General features: G+C 28.2%; 3 protein-coding genes across 3 annotated transcripts in view; 1 reads left to right on the top strand and 2 right to left on the bottom strand.

Annotated features, from left to right (window-relative positions):
* LOC101239070 (uncharacterized) overlaps positions 1-21,590 on the top strand; it is a 154,593-nt gene that overhangs the window by 63,956 nt on the left and 69,047 nt on the right. Inside the window, exon 8 of the mRNA XM_065803678.1 lies at positions 9,147-9,419. Within this exon, the coding sequence (XP_065659750.1) occupies positions 9,147-9,419 (273 nt within the window). The remainder of the gene's footprint in view (positions 1-9,146; positions 9,420-21,590) is intronic.
* LOC136083820 (uncharacterized) lies at positions 4,960-6,683 on the bottom strand. Its single transcript, XM_065803677.1, has 4 exons — positions 6,579-6,683; positions 6,288-6,408; positions 5,998-6,152; positions 4,960-5,595 (listed from the first exon to the last, which is right to left on the bottom strand). Exons 2-4 carry the CDS (start codon positions 6,358-6,360, stop codon positions 5,005-5,007), a joined length of 819 nt encoding a protein of 272 aa, XP_065659749.1. The 5' UTR covers positions 6,361-6,408; positions 6,579-6,683; the 3' UTR covers positions 4,960-5,004.
* LOC136083819 (uncharacterized) lies at positions 6,691-8,748 on the bottom strand. The gene is made up of 2 exons (XM_065803676.1): positions 8,052-8,748; positions 6,691-7,903 (listed from the first exon to the last, which is right to left on the bottom strand). The coding sequence occupies exons 1-2, from the start codon at positions 8,330-8,332 to the stop codon at positions 6,766-6,768; spliced, it is 1,419 nt and encodes a 472-aa protein (XP_065659748.1). The 5' UTR covers positions 8,333-8,748; the 3' UTR covers positions 6,691-6,765.

The following is a 21,590-nucleotide window of genomic DNA, read 5'->3' as shown; positions in this document are numbered from 1 at the left end:
ACTTAAAGAAATACAATTTGATTTATTAAACCAAGTTTTTTTCTCTCACTTTTTATTACAAAATAATTTGAAAAAAAAGATTGAATGAGAGCATCAACTTAAAAACCATTTGAATGAAAAAATTAGTTATACTTAAATTTTTAATTGTACGCTAGTAATAAAATTTTAGTATAACTAATTTTTTCTTAATATAATTATCAGAAGATGATCTAATTGAATCAGCTATATTTTTACAACAGAATTACCCAGACGATTGCAATGCAATGATTTTTATTAAAAGTGTATCACAGAAATAACTACAATAAAAGATTTTTGTCAACATACTGCTAGTAAGTGAACGGGGTTAATATTTCATCTGATCATCCTCTCTTTCAGCAAATTCTACACCATATAAATAATAAAGTTTATATAAATATGAAAGGATGTTGTATGCCAGCATCTATATAAATAGCAAACATGAATGCTTATATCCATAATATGTATGCATAAAGCACATCTCGTAAGCTTTGATTCCTTCTGAACTAAAAGTTTTGAAGCTTTTATTCCTAAGTTTTGAAGCTTTTATTCCTAAGTTTTGAAGCTTTTATTCTATCAATTATCAAAAGTCAAGTCTCATTTTACTCCACATTTTTCATCTTGAGCAGTCTTTTTATAAATCATTTCTTTCGTCTTTTTTACAAGAACATTTCTCTTAAGAACAAATGTCCTTTTATTATTCTAAGGAGCAAAAAAAAAAAAAGGTAAAAAGGTCCTGTCTGATGTTAAGCTCTGTTATTTTCAGTTTACTAAATCTTGTATCTTACATCAGATGTTAGGTTCTAGCAACTTTTGGTTAGTCTTCAATGTCATTAACTAAAGTAAGCCTAACATTTAATCTTTAATGGGTCTTGTCTTTTTACTTCTCCCCTCAATAAACCAGAGTTATTTGTAAAGAAATCTTACTCTAATTTGACTCATGAATCTAATGGCCATACCCTTCCTGCCAGTTAAACAGATTAACCCATTGTTAAACATCAAAATCACTTTGGCTTTCAATGCCTAAGTTAATTTTCAATTAAGCACTTTTACAGTTTGTGCTTTAGAATAGATTTCTATCAGTCTTAAAAAAAGTTCTCCAGAACTCTCTTCAATTTTTGCTAAACTTTTAAAAAGTGCTAAATAAGTGCTGTCAATTTTTCATAACTTTTCAGTTAATCATTTCCTAGTATTTTTACTTATTCTCTTTTTTAAAGTTATCGCTTAATAGTGGTTGCTTGCAATCTTGTTGAAAGTAAATTAGAATTTGAAAATATACAAATATATGCCAGTATTTAATAAATAGTAAATATAAGCATAAAATGATAATATATAAAGTATTATAATTTTTTTTCTAGACCCGGCTATCAACCCCTGCTAAATCTTATAATTTTGCCGGGGCCAGTTTTGCAAAAAGTCTCATTTTTAGCTGGGGACAGGGCCCCGGTCACTACATACTGTTCAGTATGTTCTACCAATGTTGCTATTTTATTTTTTAATCTAATAAAAATGAGGGAGGACCCCATCACTTTTATGTGTGTGTGTATGTGAGAATGTGTGTGTGTAGTAGAAAGGGGGGGGTGTTAAGTATATATATATGTACCATAAAATGGGCGAGTTTGACCCAAGCTAAAATTAAAATATATATATGTATATGTACCATAAAAGGAGTGACTGGCTTAAGCTGACTTTTTAGTTTCAAAATGGTTTATATTCAGTACCTAAGGTATGCTGGTTAATTTTTTTGGCAAATTATGAGAAATTTATTAGTTATTTACTCTAACTAATTTATAACGTAACAGTACCTAGTAACAAAACCTAGTAGCAGTACCTAGTAAAGGTGTTTTACTTAAATATGAACTAAATTAATTTTAATTTTATTTATGTTAGCTTTGACACAAAATTTTTTTTAAAACCTTAATTTTATAAATTTATGTTTTATAGCCCATTTAATTGGGTTGGCCTTAGTCACCCAAACGCACCGGGTGACTTTATCCCACCATTTAATAGTAAGTAACTGGGACCTCCCCCCCCTGGCTAAAAATTAGGCGTTTTGCCAACCCTCCCCTGTCTTCGGCCCTGGCAAAATTAAAAAATTTAGCAAGGGTTTATAGCCAGGGTTAGATAAAAATTGATAATACTTAATATAATATGATTTTATACTTACATTTATTATTAATTAAATACTCGCTATTACTATTAAATACTATTATAAATTAGAATTTAAAAATACATTAATGTATTTTTAAATTCTAATTTACTTCCTTTTTGGAAGTAAATTAGAATTTAAAAATACATCAATGTATTTTTAAATTCTAATTTACTTCCAACAAGGTTGCAAGCAATCAATTTTTATTTTAAAATAGAGGATAGGGTTTAAAAGCTAAGAAATGGTTAACTGAAGAATTAAAAAGTTGTAGGTTGTATAAAAAAAAACAACATAAAGATGGGTAAGAGTTATAAGTTTTTTTTGATGCGCAAGGAAAAAAACCGGATTAATAAAAGTTTTTACAGCATGAAGGGACAGATACAGGAAAAGGATGCAACTTGTTGAATAAGAAGCAAGCAAGAATGAGTTTTGGTTTATCGTAATAGAGATAATAGCTTGTTCGAACATTGACCATGATATTGGAAAAAAAAAGACAGAAATGCTACCTTACAACAATGGGAGAATGGCTCAAGCTTGGGAGATAAAGCAGGTCTAATTATGTTTGCAATGTGCTTTTAGACTTTGAGAGTAAGAGGTTTTTTATTGTCAATAAAGTTATGCCAACAATATTGCATTATTGTTTGCAGCAAATGAATGATTTTTGCTGTCTAACAAATACTGTGGATTTTAAATCTAGACTTAAAATCCACAAGCCACTGCAAGCCTTAGGCTGTTACAGAAGAGATATCAGATTTAAAATTGGCTGCTTGTTCTAAGCAATCAAAAAGTGAAGACTTTTTGTCAACACAAAGGTATAAAGTTGAGTCCTCAACAAATAGAGTCACTTTAGATGTAAATTTTCATGAAGATCGTTATTGTAGATAAGTAACAATACAGGAGCAAAGATAGAACCTTGTGCTACCCTTAAGTTACTCTAAATGAAGAAGAGTGTAGGCCTTCAAGAATGACTTTAATACTGCAGTTAAAAAGAATTGATTTAATAATCTCACAAATTTTATATAAAGAAATAAATAATAAAAACATAACAACAGAGTGAAGACTAATCGTAGGATAGTTAAAGAGGTCAAATTGTTTTCTAGAGTTTTTTAAAATTGGAACCTCTTATTTAGCACTTTTTAATAGTTTAGCATAAATTGAAGAGAGTTCTGGAGAGCACTTTTGTAAAACTATGATGTAAATCTTTTTTGAAGCACAAGCTGTAGAAGCATTTAATTGTAAATTAACTTTAACATTGGAAGTCAGAGTGATTTGGATGTTTAACAATGGGTTAATCTGTTTAATTGGTATGACAGGAAGAATATGACCATTAGATTCAAGAGTCAAGTTAGAGAAAAAGTTCTTTCCAAATAACTCTGCCCTATTCTAGCAAGAATTAAAGAATTCAGACCCATAAAAAGTTGTACTTTACACATACATAATATAGATATAAACATATGTTTGCTATTTATTTAGATGCTGTATACAATATCCTTACATATTTATATAAACTTTAGTATTTATATGTTGTAGTACTTGCCGAAAGTGAAGATGATCATATGGATGTGTGGTGTGACTCTATAAAGACAAGAAAAGGAAACATAATCTTTAACAATTAGGAAAAAATGTTGTATTAAACAACATATATATATAAAATATATATATATATATATACATATATATATATACATATATAATATGATATATATGTATATAAATATACAAAAAATAACATGAATTTTGAATAAAAAAATAAATACTTCAGGATGTATAAGTGTGTATGCAGCCCTGGTCACAAACCCAGCTCTGGCTATTGCCCCGGTCAAACTTCAACCACAGTTGCTTACTACCATATAAACCTTTCAGGCTTTAAAAATAGTAAATCTCGATTTGTCAAAAATAAGCTTTAGGTTTATTTCTCTTCAAAGTATAAAACTTATATTAGCATATTAAATCCTATTAAAATTACGATAAAGCAGCTATTTAAAAATTTGGATTTGACCGCAAGCCACACTAGAATTAAATAGTTTTATACGTGTTTTGTAAATATTATTAGTTTGGATTTATAAATTGAAATTATATTTATAAAAAATACTTATATTGTAACATGGTATCAGACCAAAAGTTTTCTCAAACTGAGCAAAAAAAAAACAACTTCCTTTCCCCTCCTTTTATTACCTCCTCCCCCCTCCTCCCACCACCACCACCACTTTTTATAAGATCTGTAATAAAATTACCCACCCCTCCTTTTATTAAGGGAGTGTGTGTGTATAAGTATATATATATATATATATATATATATATATATATATATATATATATATATATATATATATATATATATATATATATATATATATATATATATATATATATATATATATATATATTAGACTGCTTCATTTTGGGGTCATGAAAAAATTTAAAGTACCATGGAGTCTTATCTGCTGCGCAGACCCCTATTTTATTAATAGAATTTTTTTTTTTTTCAATTTTGACCATTTTTAGGGGTTGCTCAAGTGCCCCAATTGCCTGAATTTAGACCTTTTTAAGCCTATTTTTGGCATATTTGAGCAAGTTCTAAAACTCAAAATAATTAAATTTTTTTTCTCTCCAGAGTTTCTTCTAAGTTAGAAAAAACAAATAAAAATGCATGGTATTTTTATTTATCTGAAATATTTCATGCAAATCTATTTATAAAATCCCAAATTTAGTGCAATTTTTTCCAATTTTTACGCAACGTAATAACTTTGTTGATATGTAAAGTCATAAAACGTCTAGCGATTTGATTTTATATATTTCTTAATAATAGTGTTATTTTTTACAAATATTATGCAATATTTTTATATTGTTTTTTTGTTTTTCTTGGAGGTTTTTCTTTTTCCTACATACTTCCTTTTGTAATTGTGCATGAATAAAAGTGAATCTTGTCTTTTTTCTTCCTTTCTGGCAATATCAATGTTGTCCTTTATGAGTTTAACAGTTCTTTCAGAGCAATCATTAACAACTGCAAGATTAAAAATAGCATCTTTAAATTTTAAGTAGAAATCGTTACAAGTCCAATACTCTGGCGGGGTTTTCATCCATTGACAGTCACTTTTACTCTGCCCTATCATAAGGAACAAAAGCCACGAATTTTCTGTGACCAATTCAACTAAGCTTGGTGGCTTCGGTCCACTGAAGTCTAAAGAATTGAGGACCTCCATGTTAGCTTTTATTCGGGCTAACGAATATTTATCTAAGCTACGAAATTCAAAGCTGTATAATTTTTGAGCAATTTCACCTCTTTCTTCACAGTTTTCATCAGCTAAGGCAAGAACAACAAGGTAAGGGTCCAGAAACCATGTGTGCCGTTTGATTGATTCAATGACTGATTCTGCCCCAATCAAATTGTACTCCTTAAACCTATTCATTTGCCAAAGAGCTCTCATATCCTGGATAAACAAAAAATTGTTAAGTAACTAGCTTACCTTAAAAAAATTTATATTTTAGAAACTTTTAATCAAAACTTTTTATTTATAATAGAATCCTTATATATATATATATATATATATATATATATATATATATATATATATATATATATATATATATATATATATATATATATATATATATATATATATATATGTATATATATGTATATATATATATATATATATATATATATATATATATATATATATATATATATGTATATATATATATATATAAATATATATATATATATACATATATATATATATATATATATATATATATATATATATATATATATATATATATATATATATATATATATATATATATATCATACTTGTTAACTTGGTACCTACCTGACGAGGAGCCACAGCAGATAGTTCAGCTTTGAGAAACCAGGTAGTATAGAAAACAGCCACAAAAGTTGCCACTTCAGTAATTTCATTTTTCAGTCGATTTGTCAGACTGGGTATTGCATCCATCATAAGCTGGAGCTTTAGGTAGTAGATACCTATAAAAATATACATTTTTATTTTTTTTGAAAAGCTAAATATTTGATCATGTATAACAAATTCATTTTTTTTTGCTATGAAGCTATAATTTTTAACTTTGGACTTTTTCCTATCATAAACCTAAAACTCTCTACCTTTTGCCATAAAACGGGCATGATGAATTGCTCCGGGTGTACGAAACTTGTACTTTTCCTCAGAAAGCACCATAAGTGTAAGCTCTGTCAGCTCAATGTAGTCCTTCCTTGTAGCCCCATCCTAAAAATTAAACCAGAAGTATATTGGTATAATGCAATAAACATAGGTATGTATACTTTTGTCTTATAAAGAATAATAGAATTAAACAAGAAAAATCTAGGATATATTACTACTTCATAGTACATATTGTAAACATAACTACATATTAAAACATCTAGTCATCGGGCTACCTTTTTCAGAGACCCATGGGTGATAATATTTCTGCAGAACGTTATGCTTTCATGCTTTTGATGACCAAGCCATGTTTCATCTGAAATAGTCAATCTTCTCAACACCTTTTTATTTAAAATGTCAAAAAAAAATCAAAGAGCTCAAAATTGAAGAAATACTAGGGTACAATAATATTTTACAAAAATGTTAACCAATTTTGTAAAACCCTACCTGGTTCTCTACATCAAGATCATTCCATGTTGATTTTAATATTTTAAACAGCATATTATCTGGTCCAGAAGTAGCACTACTTGGATAATTTTTCCAGAAATGTGTTATGTGTAGCTCGTTTATATGATGTCGGCATGCAATAGATAAAACTGGTCGCTGAAAAACTTCATTTACCAGTAAAGAAACAGCTCCATTTTTGTTTCCAGTGTTGATTCTGGTTGTATCAAATGTAACAGCTTGTATACTGTTTGTAAGGTCAAAGCAATTCAAGATATCTCTGATCGCATTTTTTTGATTTTCGCCAGTTCCGGAAGAAATAGCTGGAATTCCCAACAGGTGCGTTTCCATGTTACCGTTTATTAATATTGCTAATCGATCTTTTTCTGATTTTTTCCCATCAGTATATTCATGACATACTTTTCCATCAAAATGGAGTTGAACTAAAATGTTCTTATTATTATTTCTGAAATTTCTCAAATGGTCCTTGATCCTCTTTAATTCATCATAAATGACTTTATCTGCTGCTCTTAATGCTGTAGAGGTTGAACATTTAAATTCATCTATATTTCCACCTGATTTAGCAATTATACTATTAACCATGGCAGTATGCTGCCTATGACTTAATCCTTCCCCAACAGCAGTATCAGCAGTTCTCTTGAGAATATCTTTTGGAAGTAGAACAGTATCTGGTTTTTTGACTTTCTTCTTTAACTCTGGATCTGGATACGGGAAATCATCATTATCTTCATTTTTATCGGATCCATTTGAGCTGAATTCACTCTCTGACATGGTTTCATTCAAACTTGATCTCATTTCAAACTTGGATAAACTCCTGTTAACAGAGGAAATGTACCTTGTGTCTAATCCACCTATTCTTGTTTTTCTATCTCCTAATTGGTCTAATAAAAAAGCAATATCTTCAGTCTTGTCTCGACAACTTCTTTTCTTATCAGCTTTAATGATTGCAACCAGAGTATCAAGCTCAGGTGCAATCCAAAAGATCCTTTTCATCTGAGTTAAAAATTTCCTCCTTTTTTCAATTTCTGATAAAGTTTGTCTTGATTTGTTTTTTTTTAACAGTTTCCAAGTTAGGATCAGCTTCTCTATCTTTTTACTAAAAAATGTGATTTGTAGGTTCTGAACATTTTACAACACATCTATTTCTGTTAATTAATTTATTTAACAGCAGATATTTGTTATATTAATTGTTTTCCTCTAATAATATACAAATAAAACAAAAACAAATACAGTCTGGTACCTACCTAATTGTTTGTAATTGCAAAATCTGAAATCCACCCTTCAACCAAGGTGCAATTAACTTTGAAAGAGTGCAGCATAAAGACTTTTCATTATGGCATCTGATTTCAAAGTGTTTTGTCAACGGACAGTGGATAATTCTACTTTCTTTTTGTTTTGGATGCTTCTCCTTTAAATGCAAGAAGTATTGCAAAACCTCTTGCTCTGTAGAAAATTTGTCTTTTGGTAAGGATGACCTGGATTCCCCAACCAAAAAATTTACTTTTTTCTTACTTTTTCCCGACATGAATAAAACTGTAGTAAATAGCTCTAATAAGCATATGAAGTAAGTGTATCATGAAAGTTATCAATAATTATTTCCCGCGTTTTTAAATGAAAATTAAATATCGTCTTTGCTAAAAAGTAATTCGCATAACGTGTTTAAGCAAGTACGCTAAAGTATTAAAGTAAATGCGAAGCGTAAAAATTGGTAAAAATCCGCATAACTATGCAATTTTTTAGTTAGGTTTAGACAAAATATTTTAAGCAAATTAAATTACCATGCATTTTTTTTTTTTTCTATTAACTTAGAAGAAACTCTGGAAAGAAAAAAAATAGAATTATTTTGAGTTTTAGAACCCGCTCAAACGTGTTGAAAATAAGCTTAAAAAAGGGTAAATAAGTCTAAAATTAGACCATTAGGGCACTTGAGCAACCCCTAAAAGTGGTTAAAACTCAAAAAAAAAAAAATCTACTAATAAAATAGGGGTCAGCGCAGCAGATAAAACTCCATGGTACTTTAAATTTTTTCATGACCCAAAAATGAAGCAGTATAATATATATATATATATATACATACATACATATGTATATATATATATAAGTATATATATATATATGTGTGTATATATATATATATATATATATATATATATATATATATATATATATATATATATATATATATATATATATATATATATATATGTATATATATATATATGTGTATATATATATGTGTGTGTACATTGTTTATTTATATTATTATTTATATTTATATATTGTTATTTGTGTTACAGTTATGTTTATATTTATTATTTATTGAAACAATCTTGCTTTAGATGAAGATAGCTATGAACCTAGAGTAGAGGGAGAAGAAGAAAATAGAGAAGAAAATGTTGAGACACCACCTGAGATTGATGGATCTGCATTTGAAAGTGGCAGTGATAGCAATTCAAAAGATCCAAGTAGAAACTTGAACCAAAAGCGAAGAATGATGGCTAATAAACAAATGGGTTTGGCTTTTGTTATTAAAGATATAAAGTTTGACCAAATTGCTGCATTATTTTTTGATGGAGAGTCATCATTTACAAACTGGATTAGTCTTGATATTGGTAAATAGTTCAACTTTTATTTAAAAATTTTTTTGTTTAAATAGTTTGTTTAGTTAAATTTTTTTATTTATTTGTTTTTACAACTTTTAAAAAAAAAAAAAAGTTGTGAAAAAGTTAAATGCTCAACTCTTCCATGCTAGCATATTTGTATATATAGGCCTGTATACATATATTTATTAACAACTATCCGTTTATTTATTATAGACCAGCTATCCATTTATTTATTAACAGCTTCACTAAAAAATATGACAATGAGCAATAAAAATTTTAACTGCATAATTTTTTTTTTATATTTTCTTACTGTAATGGAAAGTTTAAGAATTATTATAACAATCAAAGATTCCACAATATAAGTGTTATATAATTACAATTTTTTTTAACAAAACATTAAATTGGGCATTATATTTTTTTTATTTTGCTCAAATTGAGTCAAATTTATAAAATTCATTATAATTAATATAAAAAAAATATAAGTCATTAAATAATACAAATTACTTTTTGCTAATTTAATGCAATTTTTCAAATGTATTTTAAAAATGTTTAATATTGTAACTGAATTTTAAATAATAGCTTTAATATGAAGACTTAGCATTGACTAAGAAAATGATTTATGAATATTATCAATTTATTTTTCATAATTGCGTTTTTATAGGAAACTGATTTTTTTTATCTATGAAATTAATCAGCTAGTGCAGTCTATTAAAAACATTTGCATTTCAAATCGCATTTTTTTTAAACGTTTTATTTATCTATTTGCAGTATAAGTATGCAGTATTATCTATTTGCAGCCTTTAAAAAAAGCATTGTAGTTAATAATGCAATTATTGGCTTATTTTTTAAATGTGGAATCATTTTTTATGATTTTTAAAATTTTTTGCAATTTTTATTCTAGTCACATCAATGACTTTTATAAATAACTTTGCAAACTTAACCATGTTGTCATTAATGTGCAATCATTTTTTAAAATTTTTTGCATTTTTATTTTAGTCACATTAGTGACTTTTATAAATAACTTTGCAAACTTGACCATATTGTCATTAATGTAATAGTGATTTTACATGGAATTTCATACCAAGAATTTTAGAAAAAGAAATCTCTCTGCATACCTGTTTTAAAAGAAAAAAAATTGTCTAAAAACAAAATAATTGTTGCAGTATAAAACAATTTATTCTAAAATGTTGACAAGCTGTTAGCAAGTATAGTTAACACACAATCTCAAGCACTACAAAGTAAAATCAGTTGTTATGCAAAAAAAGTAAATTCAAACAATATCAAATTCAAAATTTGTCTTCCTTATTTGATGTAGTTTGCACAAGAATTCTTTAATTGAAATCTAAAAATTGAGAAAAACAGAAAGTGATTCAAATTTATAAAAAATTATAGTTTTGCAAAAGCCATAAATTGCTCCCATTAAAACCATTATAGGAGAGTGTGGGAAGTGAGAGCTAAAGCTCTCCCTTTCCACCAAGGCCTAAATATATATATATATATATATATTTTTTAATATAGGAATATCAATATATACAAATTCTCTCAATGCTAATTTTTTTATTTAATATAAGAAATTTTCGCTAGATTTTTAATACTAGCATCTTCCGCTTTAATTACAAACTATTAATTATATTTAATTACTAACAAACGGTAACTTCACTTTTTTATGGCTTCTTTAAAGTTTGCTTTAATTGGGCTTCTTTAATGTTACATAAGTATAAAAAAATGGTGTCTAGAATTGCGGTTTTACATATTGACCATCATCTAAATTCATACCTCCGTTCTCAGGTCTGCATTTGTTAAACTGAATTTTAAATACCTCTTGAACTTTTATTTCAAATTTTTTGGGTTCTATTTTTAACGTTTTTACTTGATCCCATTTTCTATTGCATGGACATTTAATTTTATGATGCCTAAATACATTTTTTTTGTTTTGTCAATGTATTTTTGTTCACACTTGCATTCTATTAGGTATACTCCGAGCTATTTGATGCTTTTGATGGTTTTGTTTTATTGTGTGAAGTTAGCAAAGATTTAAGATTTGCACTAGATTTAAAGACTGCCCTGTAACCTGCTTACCTAAAGATTTTTTTATGTTTTGGTGATAATATTGGGATCATCGGAAGTAATATAGTTAGTATGGTTGCTTCGTTGTTAGATAAGACTATTTCATTATTTGAATGCTGTTTTTTTATATAAATGTTTTACAATTCTATTTCTTCGATTATATTTTACGGTGGATTAGAATAAAGCGCCATATCAATTGTTTTATTTTCAAAAAATTGCAGGAAACCTTCCGCAAGTATTACTATAAGTGAAAGTCCTATTGGACCTGAATCTACAAGCTTGTGAATTTCTTCATTCCATAAAAAATAGTATAAAAAATATATTTTATAAAATAATTATAAAACAATAATATAATTAGTTCCATTAGTGATTTTATTTCTGCTTAGTTTTGTTAGTTTATTTAAATTTGGCAAGAGCTCTAATATATCAAGAAAAATTTTTGTGGCCTCTCCCAGAAGAATTGATGGATATAAATTGACAACATCATAAGACACCTGTATTTCATCATTTGATATATTTCAAAGTTTAACTGTTTTTACAAAAGTTAACTAATTTTTTAACTTTATGTTTTAATTTAAAATTGGTTGAAATATATTGACTAAATACTGTGATACTCCATAACTTGGTGTCCCAATGGTTGAAACTACTACCAATCGCATAGGGTATGATTTTTCTGGTTTGTACGCTTTAATTACACCATACATATTTGGCAGTATTGGGTTGCTTGGGTAAAAACTTTCATATTCTTTTTTGGTAAATCGCCCTTTTTTTATTCACTTTTGATAAATAAGTTCTAATTTTAGTAGCAAATTTAATAGGTCCTCTTTAATTATCTTTGTTTTGCCAATTTCTTGGTGAATTTTGTCAATGGCTTTGTTGTGTTCTATTCTAATAAAGCCTGTTTCTTTATCAAAATATATAGTAAATAGAGTATATATCAATGTTTTTGTCCTCTTTAATTTGTTTTAATGCTTGTCTCTGGTTATGATTTAAATAACTTTTTTTGCGGTTAAAATATTTTTTCGGAAAGTTTTCTGCAATTTTTTGAAAATAAAGCAATCGACATGGCGCTTCATTCTAATCCACTGTTAGAAATAAAATTTTTGAGGTACGTAGATTATAGCCAGGCAAGATTTACAGATAAAGATAATGCTATCTGTTTTTGACAAGTATTAAACAGTCAACTTCATGCAATTAAATACACAATTGAATTACACAAAAGATTAAAAAAAAAAGATTAAGTTTTTTGATATCCAAATAACCAACCAGAAACCAATAAACAAAAAGGGAATTATGATTTTAACATACATAAAAAAAAAGCAATAACAAATATTCAGGTTAAGCTCAATTCAAACTACGATCCAAAAATTGTAGAAGGAATATTTAAAGGATTTTAAAAATTCATAGAGCTTTATCAATTTCCTCTGAAAAATTTTTAAATAAAGAATCGGTTTCCTAATAAATGTATTTGCTGAAAATGGATACAAAAAGAAAAATTACAAAACCTTGCAAATATTGTTATAAAAAAATGACATTCAAATAATGAAATAGTCTTATCTAACAAGGAACCATGCCAACTATCTCACTATTGTGGATTCTAATATTATCACCAAAACTTTAAATTTGTATAATAACTTTAAGTCTTTAAATCTAGTGCAAATTTTAAATCTTTGCTTACTTCATGCAACAAAACTACCATCAAATAGCTATCCCGGAGTATACCTAATAGAATGCGAGTGTGAAAAAAATACATCAGCAAAACAAAAATGAATATAGCAACAAGAACAAAACAACACCAAAAAATGTATTTGACGAAAAATAGGAACAATCGGCAATTGGGCATCATAAAATTAAGTTTCCATGAAACATAAAATCGGATCAAGTAAAAATGTTGAAAATAGAACCCAAAAAATTTGAAAAAAAAGTTTGAGAGGCAATTGAAATTCAGTTTAACAAATGCAGACCTGAGAACGGAGATATGAATTTAGATGGTGGTCAATATGTAAAAATGCAATTCTGGATGCATATATACATTAGGGCATCCCAGCTGCCCTAAATTTTTGCAAAATCACTGTTCAAATTTTTGCGACTGTGTTTCATCATATATACACCCGAAATATGTGTTTTTATGATTTAAAAAAAATTGAGCCAGCACTATTAAATTGAAGACTACGTTATATTATTGAATTTTTATCTTTATAGACTGAAATACAATTTAGAGGATGAAAAACGCAATATTTTCCATTGAATGATGTAATATTGTGTACAATGCTCATTGTTTATTGTAAAAATCGAAACCTCATTTATGTATTTAATCATCAATCATCATCCAGTGCTAGGAACTGCGACTTCTCTTGAGAACAAGATGATAGTTTCCGTTGATCTAGAACTTTTTTTCGCCAACTTTCAACTACTTGGAGTGCATCTTGAAACCTTTCTTTGTCCATTGTTACACCCAAGAAATCATGATATAGCTTAACTCCTCTTTCAGCAGCTTTGTTGACTACTTGAAGACTTTGAACAATTGTCTTCAGTTCAAGAAAGTCGTCCAGTTTTGTCCATTCATTGGCTGGTGTTTGAAGAAACTCATAGGGAGCATTCACAATATGGAAAAACCTCATTGATCCAGGGCCAATCAAATCACTCAGTGACTTAATCTCCTCTGAAATTGGTTTAAGGTTAGACTTTCCGAAGGATGCTCCAACACAATCTGTAGTACTTCCAGCACTTTCAGATTGGAGGAGCCGGAGCCTCATACTCTCTTTGTCTTTGTCAGATACCATTTGTGAGACAAGAGCCAATGGAACAAGCTCTTCATTCATATACCAACTATGTCTGCTAAGAGCTTTTATTCCCTTACCAGCAATTATAAAATCATGGTATGCAAACTGTTTCAGTTTCTTGGCTAAAATCAAATCGTTGACTGGGGCATCAGCTGCAAGTGGGCATTTAATCCACCATTGCATGTAGACAGTTACAGCAAACACACAGAAATGTTTTAATTTCTTGATTTGATTTTTGGTTGCAACTTCTGAATTGGGAAACTGCTCAATTGTCTTTCCGGACAATAATACTATTTTCATAGTGTACAGAAGTTTTGCCATCCATTTTGCTTTGTGCAAAGCTCCAGGGTGCTTCATGCTAAACTTCTGAGGTTTGGATCCTTTTGTAACTAATAACAGGCTGAGTTCAATAAGTTCTTGGTAATCCCCTTGAGTGAAATCTAACTCTAGGAATTCACGGAAGCAATTGTTAAGTTTTCTTGTTCCTTTTCAGTTGCTCTAGGAAGTTCAGGATAGTAAAAATTTGCTTTATTAACTGTTGGAAGTTGTAAGTAGTTGCTCTTGAATCTGCAACAATTTATAATCATTATCACTAATTAAAGCAAGTCTATTTAATCAATTAAAAAAATCTTTTTTTTTTCAATTATGTTGTTAAAGCATTAGGCTTACATTTTAAAAAGTTGAATGTTTGGACCAGATGAAGCCTCTATATTTAATGAATCCCAACAGTCGCTAAGCATGACTTCTCCTACATGCCTGCGGCATGCAAACTACAACAAGGGGCAATCTAGTTCTTTCTGCAGGCAGACACATGCTGCAGTATGCTGTCCTGTGATGTAAAGAGTATTAATTAATTCTTTAATAAAACTATACCTAATAGCCTTACAAATAGTCCATTACTAAAACCTCCACAGTATTTGTAATTCTAGAGTTTGTGCAAAAATGATTTGTTGATTTGAAATTTAATAAATTATTAACATATCACAAAATTTAATAAATAGTTGCTATCTTTAAGCCTAACCTGTATTCAAGGATGTTGTGTCGAAGACCATCTCTATGATGTTTTTGTCGCATTTCCAATCTACAAGCAGATTTTTTGTTGCAACAGAGACAACGTTACCATGTTTCAGATCAGCTTTTGTGGTTGAACTTAAAAGGGCTGGCACACTAAGAAGTTTAGTTCCATTTACTCCCAATACTAAAACAGGGAGACGATCATTGGTGTCTTTGTAGTCCAGGGAAGCCATTAGTTTTCCGTCCCAATGTACCACCATTTTTGGAGATGGATTCCATTTGTCGTTTATTTGTTGGCTGATATGGGGCAGTACAGATGTTTGATATGGATGGGCTAAACTGGAACTTGGATTTATTTTTGAAACATCTTCTCTGCAGTCAGGTATCATCAAATGTATGAATGAATTCATCTTAGTATTACTAATGTTATACTTCACACTCCAGGCAATAACATTTGAATTCTTGAGAATATCATGTGGGACAAATATGTGTTCACCAGATTTAATTTGCCTTTTATGTTGCTGTTCAGTTTCAGAGCAGGCCGAGTTGGGTCCCCCCAATTGATTCATCACAAGAACTACTGGCTAACTCAAACTCATCAGTTTCTTTGATATAGGTTTATCATAGGTTCTTTTCTGCCTTTTCTCAACAACTTTTGAATGGGCTTTGTCAATTCCTGAATAAGATGCTTTCCTATCAGTTATCATGCTTTGCATGAACGCAATGTCTGCATCGATGGATTCTTTTTCCTTTGTTGTTTTGTCATTTTTGAACTTTGTTGTTTTGTCATTTTTATCTTGGAGAACAGGTTTCTTATAAAATTTCATGGTAGCATCTAATGTTGACATACATTTCTTGATTCCTGGGTTATCCAAATATCTTCGATTTTCATTGTATTTCATTAGCTTTATAAATTCATTATATTCTTTTTTAATTATTTTGCCAATGTTGTTTCTTCCACTTATTGGAAGGATATTTGACTTCAAATAATGCTTTAGGACATTATCAATTGTAAGAGATAATGCATCATTAAAGTTTAAACCCTTAAGGTTTGCAAGCAGGCAAAGAATTACTTGCTTCTTTGTTGGTAGTTTATGTCCCTTGATTTCCTTGTCGTTGATACCAGGAGTGGTCCCTAAAATCATTTTTATATATCCATCATTATGTCTAGTTTCCATTATGATACATTTATATTATATATTAATCATTAGTAATCTGAAAATTATTATGAAAAATGTATATTTTTCACAGTATCAAACTTTATGTCGCTTGTGCTAACTCATATGTGATCAGATTGCAGAAAAAAATTAACAGCTGTTGTTTTTAGGCCCAAAGACTATACCAAAAACTTGAACAGCTATCCACGATCAAATTTTGAGTTTTGTAGGGTAGCTGGGACGCCCTAATATATATATATATATACACACATATATATATAAACACACACACACTTATATATATAAACACACACACACACACACACACACACACACACACACACACACACACACACATATATATATATATATATATATATATATATATATATATATGTATATATATATATATGTATATATGTATATATGTATATAATGATAATAATAATAACAATAATAATAAAAGAATCAAGTGACATCATTAGCAATAATCACAATAGTGATGAAGTAATTCAGAAGCACTGAGAAAGTTCACTATCAGTTCAAGGAAGCATATGCAAAAATTTTATATTTTTGTAAAACAGTTGAGTTATGTGGGTTCGTAAACAAAGCGTTCCAAATTTGAGCTGCAGTCAAAGAGAAAAATTTTGAACCTAGGGAAGTTCTTGGTAGGCAACATGTAAGTTGGCAACTATCTGACAAACTTATGTTTTGTTCTGGAGTTCTGGTTTTTAGGAGTTCGAATATATATGCAGGAGATATGGTTGTTGGCAATGTTATTGATTTTAAATGGAAAGGAGAATGAGAGATGGTGCGAGATAAGCTGTTTTGAGTACATTGGAGTTTTTTAAGATTTTTTTTGTAAAACTGATAAAAGACAGTTACAATCGTCAACTTGGGAGTTAGTAATGCTACAAGCAACTCTGAGAGCATAAATATGGTAGTTGCATTATTTAACAATGTTGTTTACATGCCGGTCCAAAGAGAGTTTTGAATGTAGGGTGACACCTAGGGTTCTTACCAAATTTTGGTTTATGTTGTTTCAAAGAATGTTTTTATGGAATTATTTTTAAATTTGCCAGTTCATTTCTTAGATTCAAATAAGATGGCTTTTGTTTTAAAAACTATACAACTGAAGTTTTCAAAAAAGATTTCAAACAATCAAGAGATAGAAAAAAACAAACAAAAGATTGAATTGCAGTGTCTGCAACTATTCCTGTATTTCAACACAATAAGGCCAATGCTCTCTTGAAAATTGTTTTAGTAATTCAAAATTTCTTAGAATATTTTTAAGGGACAAAAAAGGCCCTTTGCTCAAATTTTAAAAAGCAATGTGAAAATTTTGTGATGCCTTTTCTAGTTTTAAAAAGTTTGATGAGAATACTCTCATAATTGGTTCTGTAATTCTTCAAATGTACTTGGAGGTGAAGACCTATATCAAATTTGAGAATGTTACAGGCATCTTATTCAATACTTAGCTTTCTATCTTAATATTCAGTCTGACAAGCTAAAAAACTTTACGATTATTTAACCAGGTGCCTGTCATGAACATAGATTTATGGCAGATACTTTGCATCACATGGCTTTGAAATTGACATTGCCAGTTATAAACTATTTAAATATATTTAAATAAAACTTATATTAAATAAAAGTATTTAGACCAGCAGATTCTAAACTTTAAAGTTTGTTTAATGGTTGTTATATTTCTGCTTCAGGGTTTTTAAAATCCAGTCTTGCTTAACATTAAGTATTGAATGACTTAAATTCATTATAATTAGCAAATACCATCAAAAAAGAATGGAATATTGATGTAGGTACTTCACTTATCAAAAGAGTTTAAATTTTATTCCTGGTATCACCTAAAGCAGTATTCATGGCTCTTACTGATTCAGACATTAATATTTAAATAAAATTTGACATTTTGAAGGTCTTGTTGGACATGAGGTTCCGAACATTAGTGAAATTAATAAAGAGAAACCACTTCCTTGTTTTGAACTTTGTAAAGGAAACAAAGATTTTGTTGGAAGCATGCAGAATAAAGAAGATTTAGAATTCAAGATTCATCTTTTTTGTTACTTATCTCAGAAGAAAATAATACTAATTGTATAAAACAGTAATAATATAAACTAACATATGCTTCTTTACATGCATTTTATAGTATATATTGGCAAAAAATGATTATTTAAAATATTGAAACATCTACCTTTTTCAATGATCCTAGTGAGCCAAAATTTTCAATATAAGCTAGTATATAGAGGGAGAGCAGGTATTTACACATTCAGTAAAGAACCCAGAGTTCATTTGGAGGTACCATTTTTTTTCAGAGACATGGAGGGGGCGGGATGTTCTTAAGTAGCCTCTATCCTCAACCTTCTCAGTTAAAATCGGTGCTGCCACAATAAGTTTTGATTGTTTTTTTTTTTTTTAATTACTTATTAATTCTTACATATAGTTAGTAATTAAACAAATTTTAAAAATGACGCATAATTACTTTTTAAACCATTTTATTGTTCTAAAGAAAAAATGAACTCGTTAAAATCGTTAATATCTTTAATGATGAATATTTAACAATAGTCTTCACAAACTTTTTCCTTTATAAAATTTTCATTCGAAATTTAAATGAAAGTTGTTAATGTGCTTTTGTAAAAGTTCGTTTTTTAATGTTCTTTGAAAATAATAAGAGTTGTAAAGATTAAGTTCTTATTATTGCTGCATTTTTTTAGATTTTTTATTTTTGCATATATTTTTTGTTTAAATAATTGAAAATTACTTAGTTTTACTTGCGTTTTGTCAGGTTTTGAAATATAGTTAATTACAAGCTAAAAAATTATAAACTTGGTTTATAAAAAATGAATATTAAGAAATGTACTTTCATTATTTTTATAAAATTGATATTTTTAAAATCAGTGTACTTGCATTCTATAAATATTAAATGCATGTTAATATGGCCATTACATTCTGAGTTAGTTAAAATTAGATATAAAAGTCCGAATTTCTCTTTCAGTTAAATGTGTTTATAAATTCAAATTCGGCTTTCAGTTAAATTCGGATCTTGAAAAGTCGATTTTGCCTTAATTGCTCTGAATTAATAAACTCAGAAAATTAGTTATATACTACATTTGAGGCCGAAACTTTTTGTCCTATTTTTAATAAAGAAGGAAAAAAAACTTTAAAAAATTTCTTTGGGTGCCCTAAAATTATTTTTTGTCACCTATGTATTTGTAAAAAAAAAAAATATACTCTGCTTGCTTTTTAATTTAATCTTTCTTTTTATACTTGGTATTAGATCATATCATTTTCCATTACTGCTGTAAATAAAAGAAATGTGTACCTAGCAGTAAATTTTTTAATACATTTGTCCAACATGTTGTCTTGATTGTACAGTGATCAACATATTGTGTCAAATAGTATATAAATCAAGCATCTGCCTATATTAAGTATTGAATAAAAGATGTTTTTGTTTGCTAGTTGCTGTAACTTATGACTTGTAAAGTTTCTTTTATTTTACATTTCAAGAATTGATTACAGATTTAAGTAAATAAAAAATAATTAGCAATAAAATAAAAATTTGTAAAAGATGTGTGAGGCTTTCTTAAATTACAGCTAAAAGTAAAAAATAATAGCTAGCCTAGACATATTCTGTCTAAGTTGAGGATCTTTGAATTATTTTACTTTGTTAGTTTGTTGTTTATTTATTAGTTTATTGATACTATCAATCAACCACTAAATATGAAAACTAGATGAAACTAATGAATATGAATTAAAACAGTAGTTATTAGTTGCATTAATACTGTGCATTATTATTGGATGGTGCAGCATATATTAATTCGTTGAGCAAAAAAAAACTAATGGTTGATCTAGCAAAGTAAAAGTTATTAATGTTGTCATCGATATATCTTTGACATTTTCATAACCACTGGTCTTTTTTAGAAGTTATTTTTACTTCAATTTTTTAAAATATTTCTAGTAGGTTGAAACAAGCTGAAACAAATTAAAACCAATATAAAAAAAATTCATTTTTGTTTTCGATGCTTATTCTATAATCAAAATGAAATCAAATTCTGAAGTATATTTATATTTATAAATATATTTCACATTTCACGGAGCATTTACAAGTACTAATTTTAAGTTAACGCTTTAGTCAAAAAAAACAAACAGTAAAATGCTTAAAACAAAAATTATATATAATAATAATAAATAAAAAATTTGATATTTTAAAAAACATAATATAATAAATTTAAACAACTATATGATAAAGTATAACAACAATAATTGCTTAAAATATAACAAAAGATGCTTAGATATCTATTTTAATAGTAATTAAGTATAATATTATTAATAATGATATTAATAATAGATAATTTAGATAATTATTTTAATGACAATAGCGACAATTAAAATAGTGAGAGTTTGAAATAGAATGATAATATAAAGAATAATAATATTTTGAGAAAAAAAAGTATTAGTAATAAACCAGCATTGGAATGTGGACTGTAATAGAAAAAAATTAAAAAAGAACAAGTATTAGTAGTAAACCATGCAAAAGGGTTTGTGAACCATATGAACCGAGCCATTCGAACCATGTGAAGGGGTTTCAAGCTTTGTATAGTTATCTTTTGAGTGCCAGAATAGATTTAATATAAGTGCAATTTATTTTTTCAAAAATTGGTTTACCTACATTAATGGTTACTACATTAGTTGCTACTGTGTTCCTTGGTATTTTTCAAAATCTTACCATTTTATGTTAGTAATAACCAGAGCTATAGTGCTGGAGCCAGGAGGTGAGCAATTTTTTGAAACCTTTCCTGTAGTTTCTTTTCTAATTTATCACTTTTTCTTTGTCAATTCTTAAAAGTGTTGAATGTTTTTGTCTTAGGTTTTTGTCTTAGGCTTTTATTAGGGGTCTTCCATGAAGTGCGTCATGCTAAATTTAACTTCTAAATAGATGATCATTTGCTCTCTTGTTTTGGGATTTTCATTCAAAATAAACCGCTTTTGAATTTTTATTACTTTAAATCTCTGTGGAAGCTAATAATATCCTACTACTGTTTTAAAAATAAATAATATCCTAATACTGTTTACTACTGTCAATCATATCCTACTACTGTTTTAAAAATAAATTTAATGCGATTTACTTAATGGATAAACTAAATCAAAAC

The sequence above is a fragment of the Hydra vulgaris genome, chromosome 08, assembly GCF_038396675.1.
Source record: "Hydra vulgaris chromosome 08, alternate assembly HydraT2T_AEP".
Lineage (NCBI taxonomy): Eukaryota > Metazoa > Cnidaria > Hydrozoa > Anthoathecata > Hydridae > Hydra > Hydra vulgaris.
This window is presented reverse-complemented; position numbering and strand designations above follow the sequence as displayed.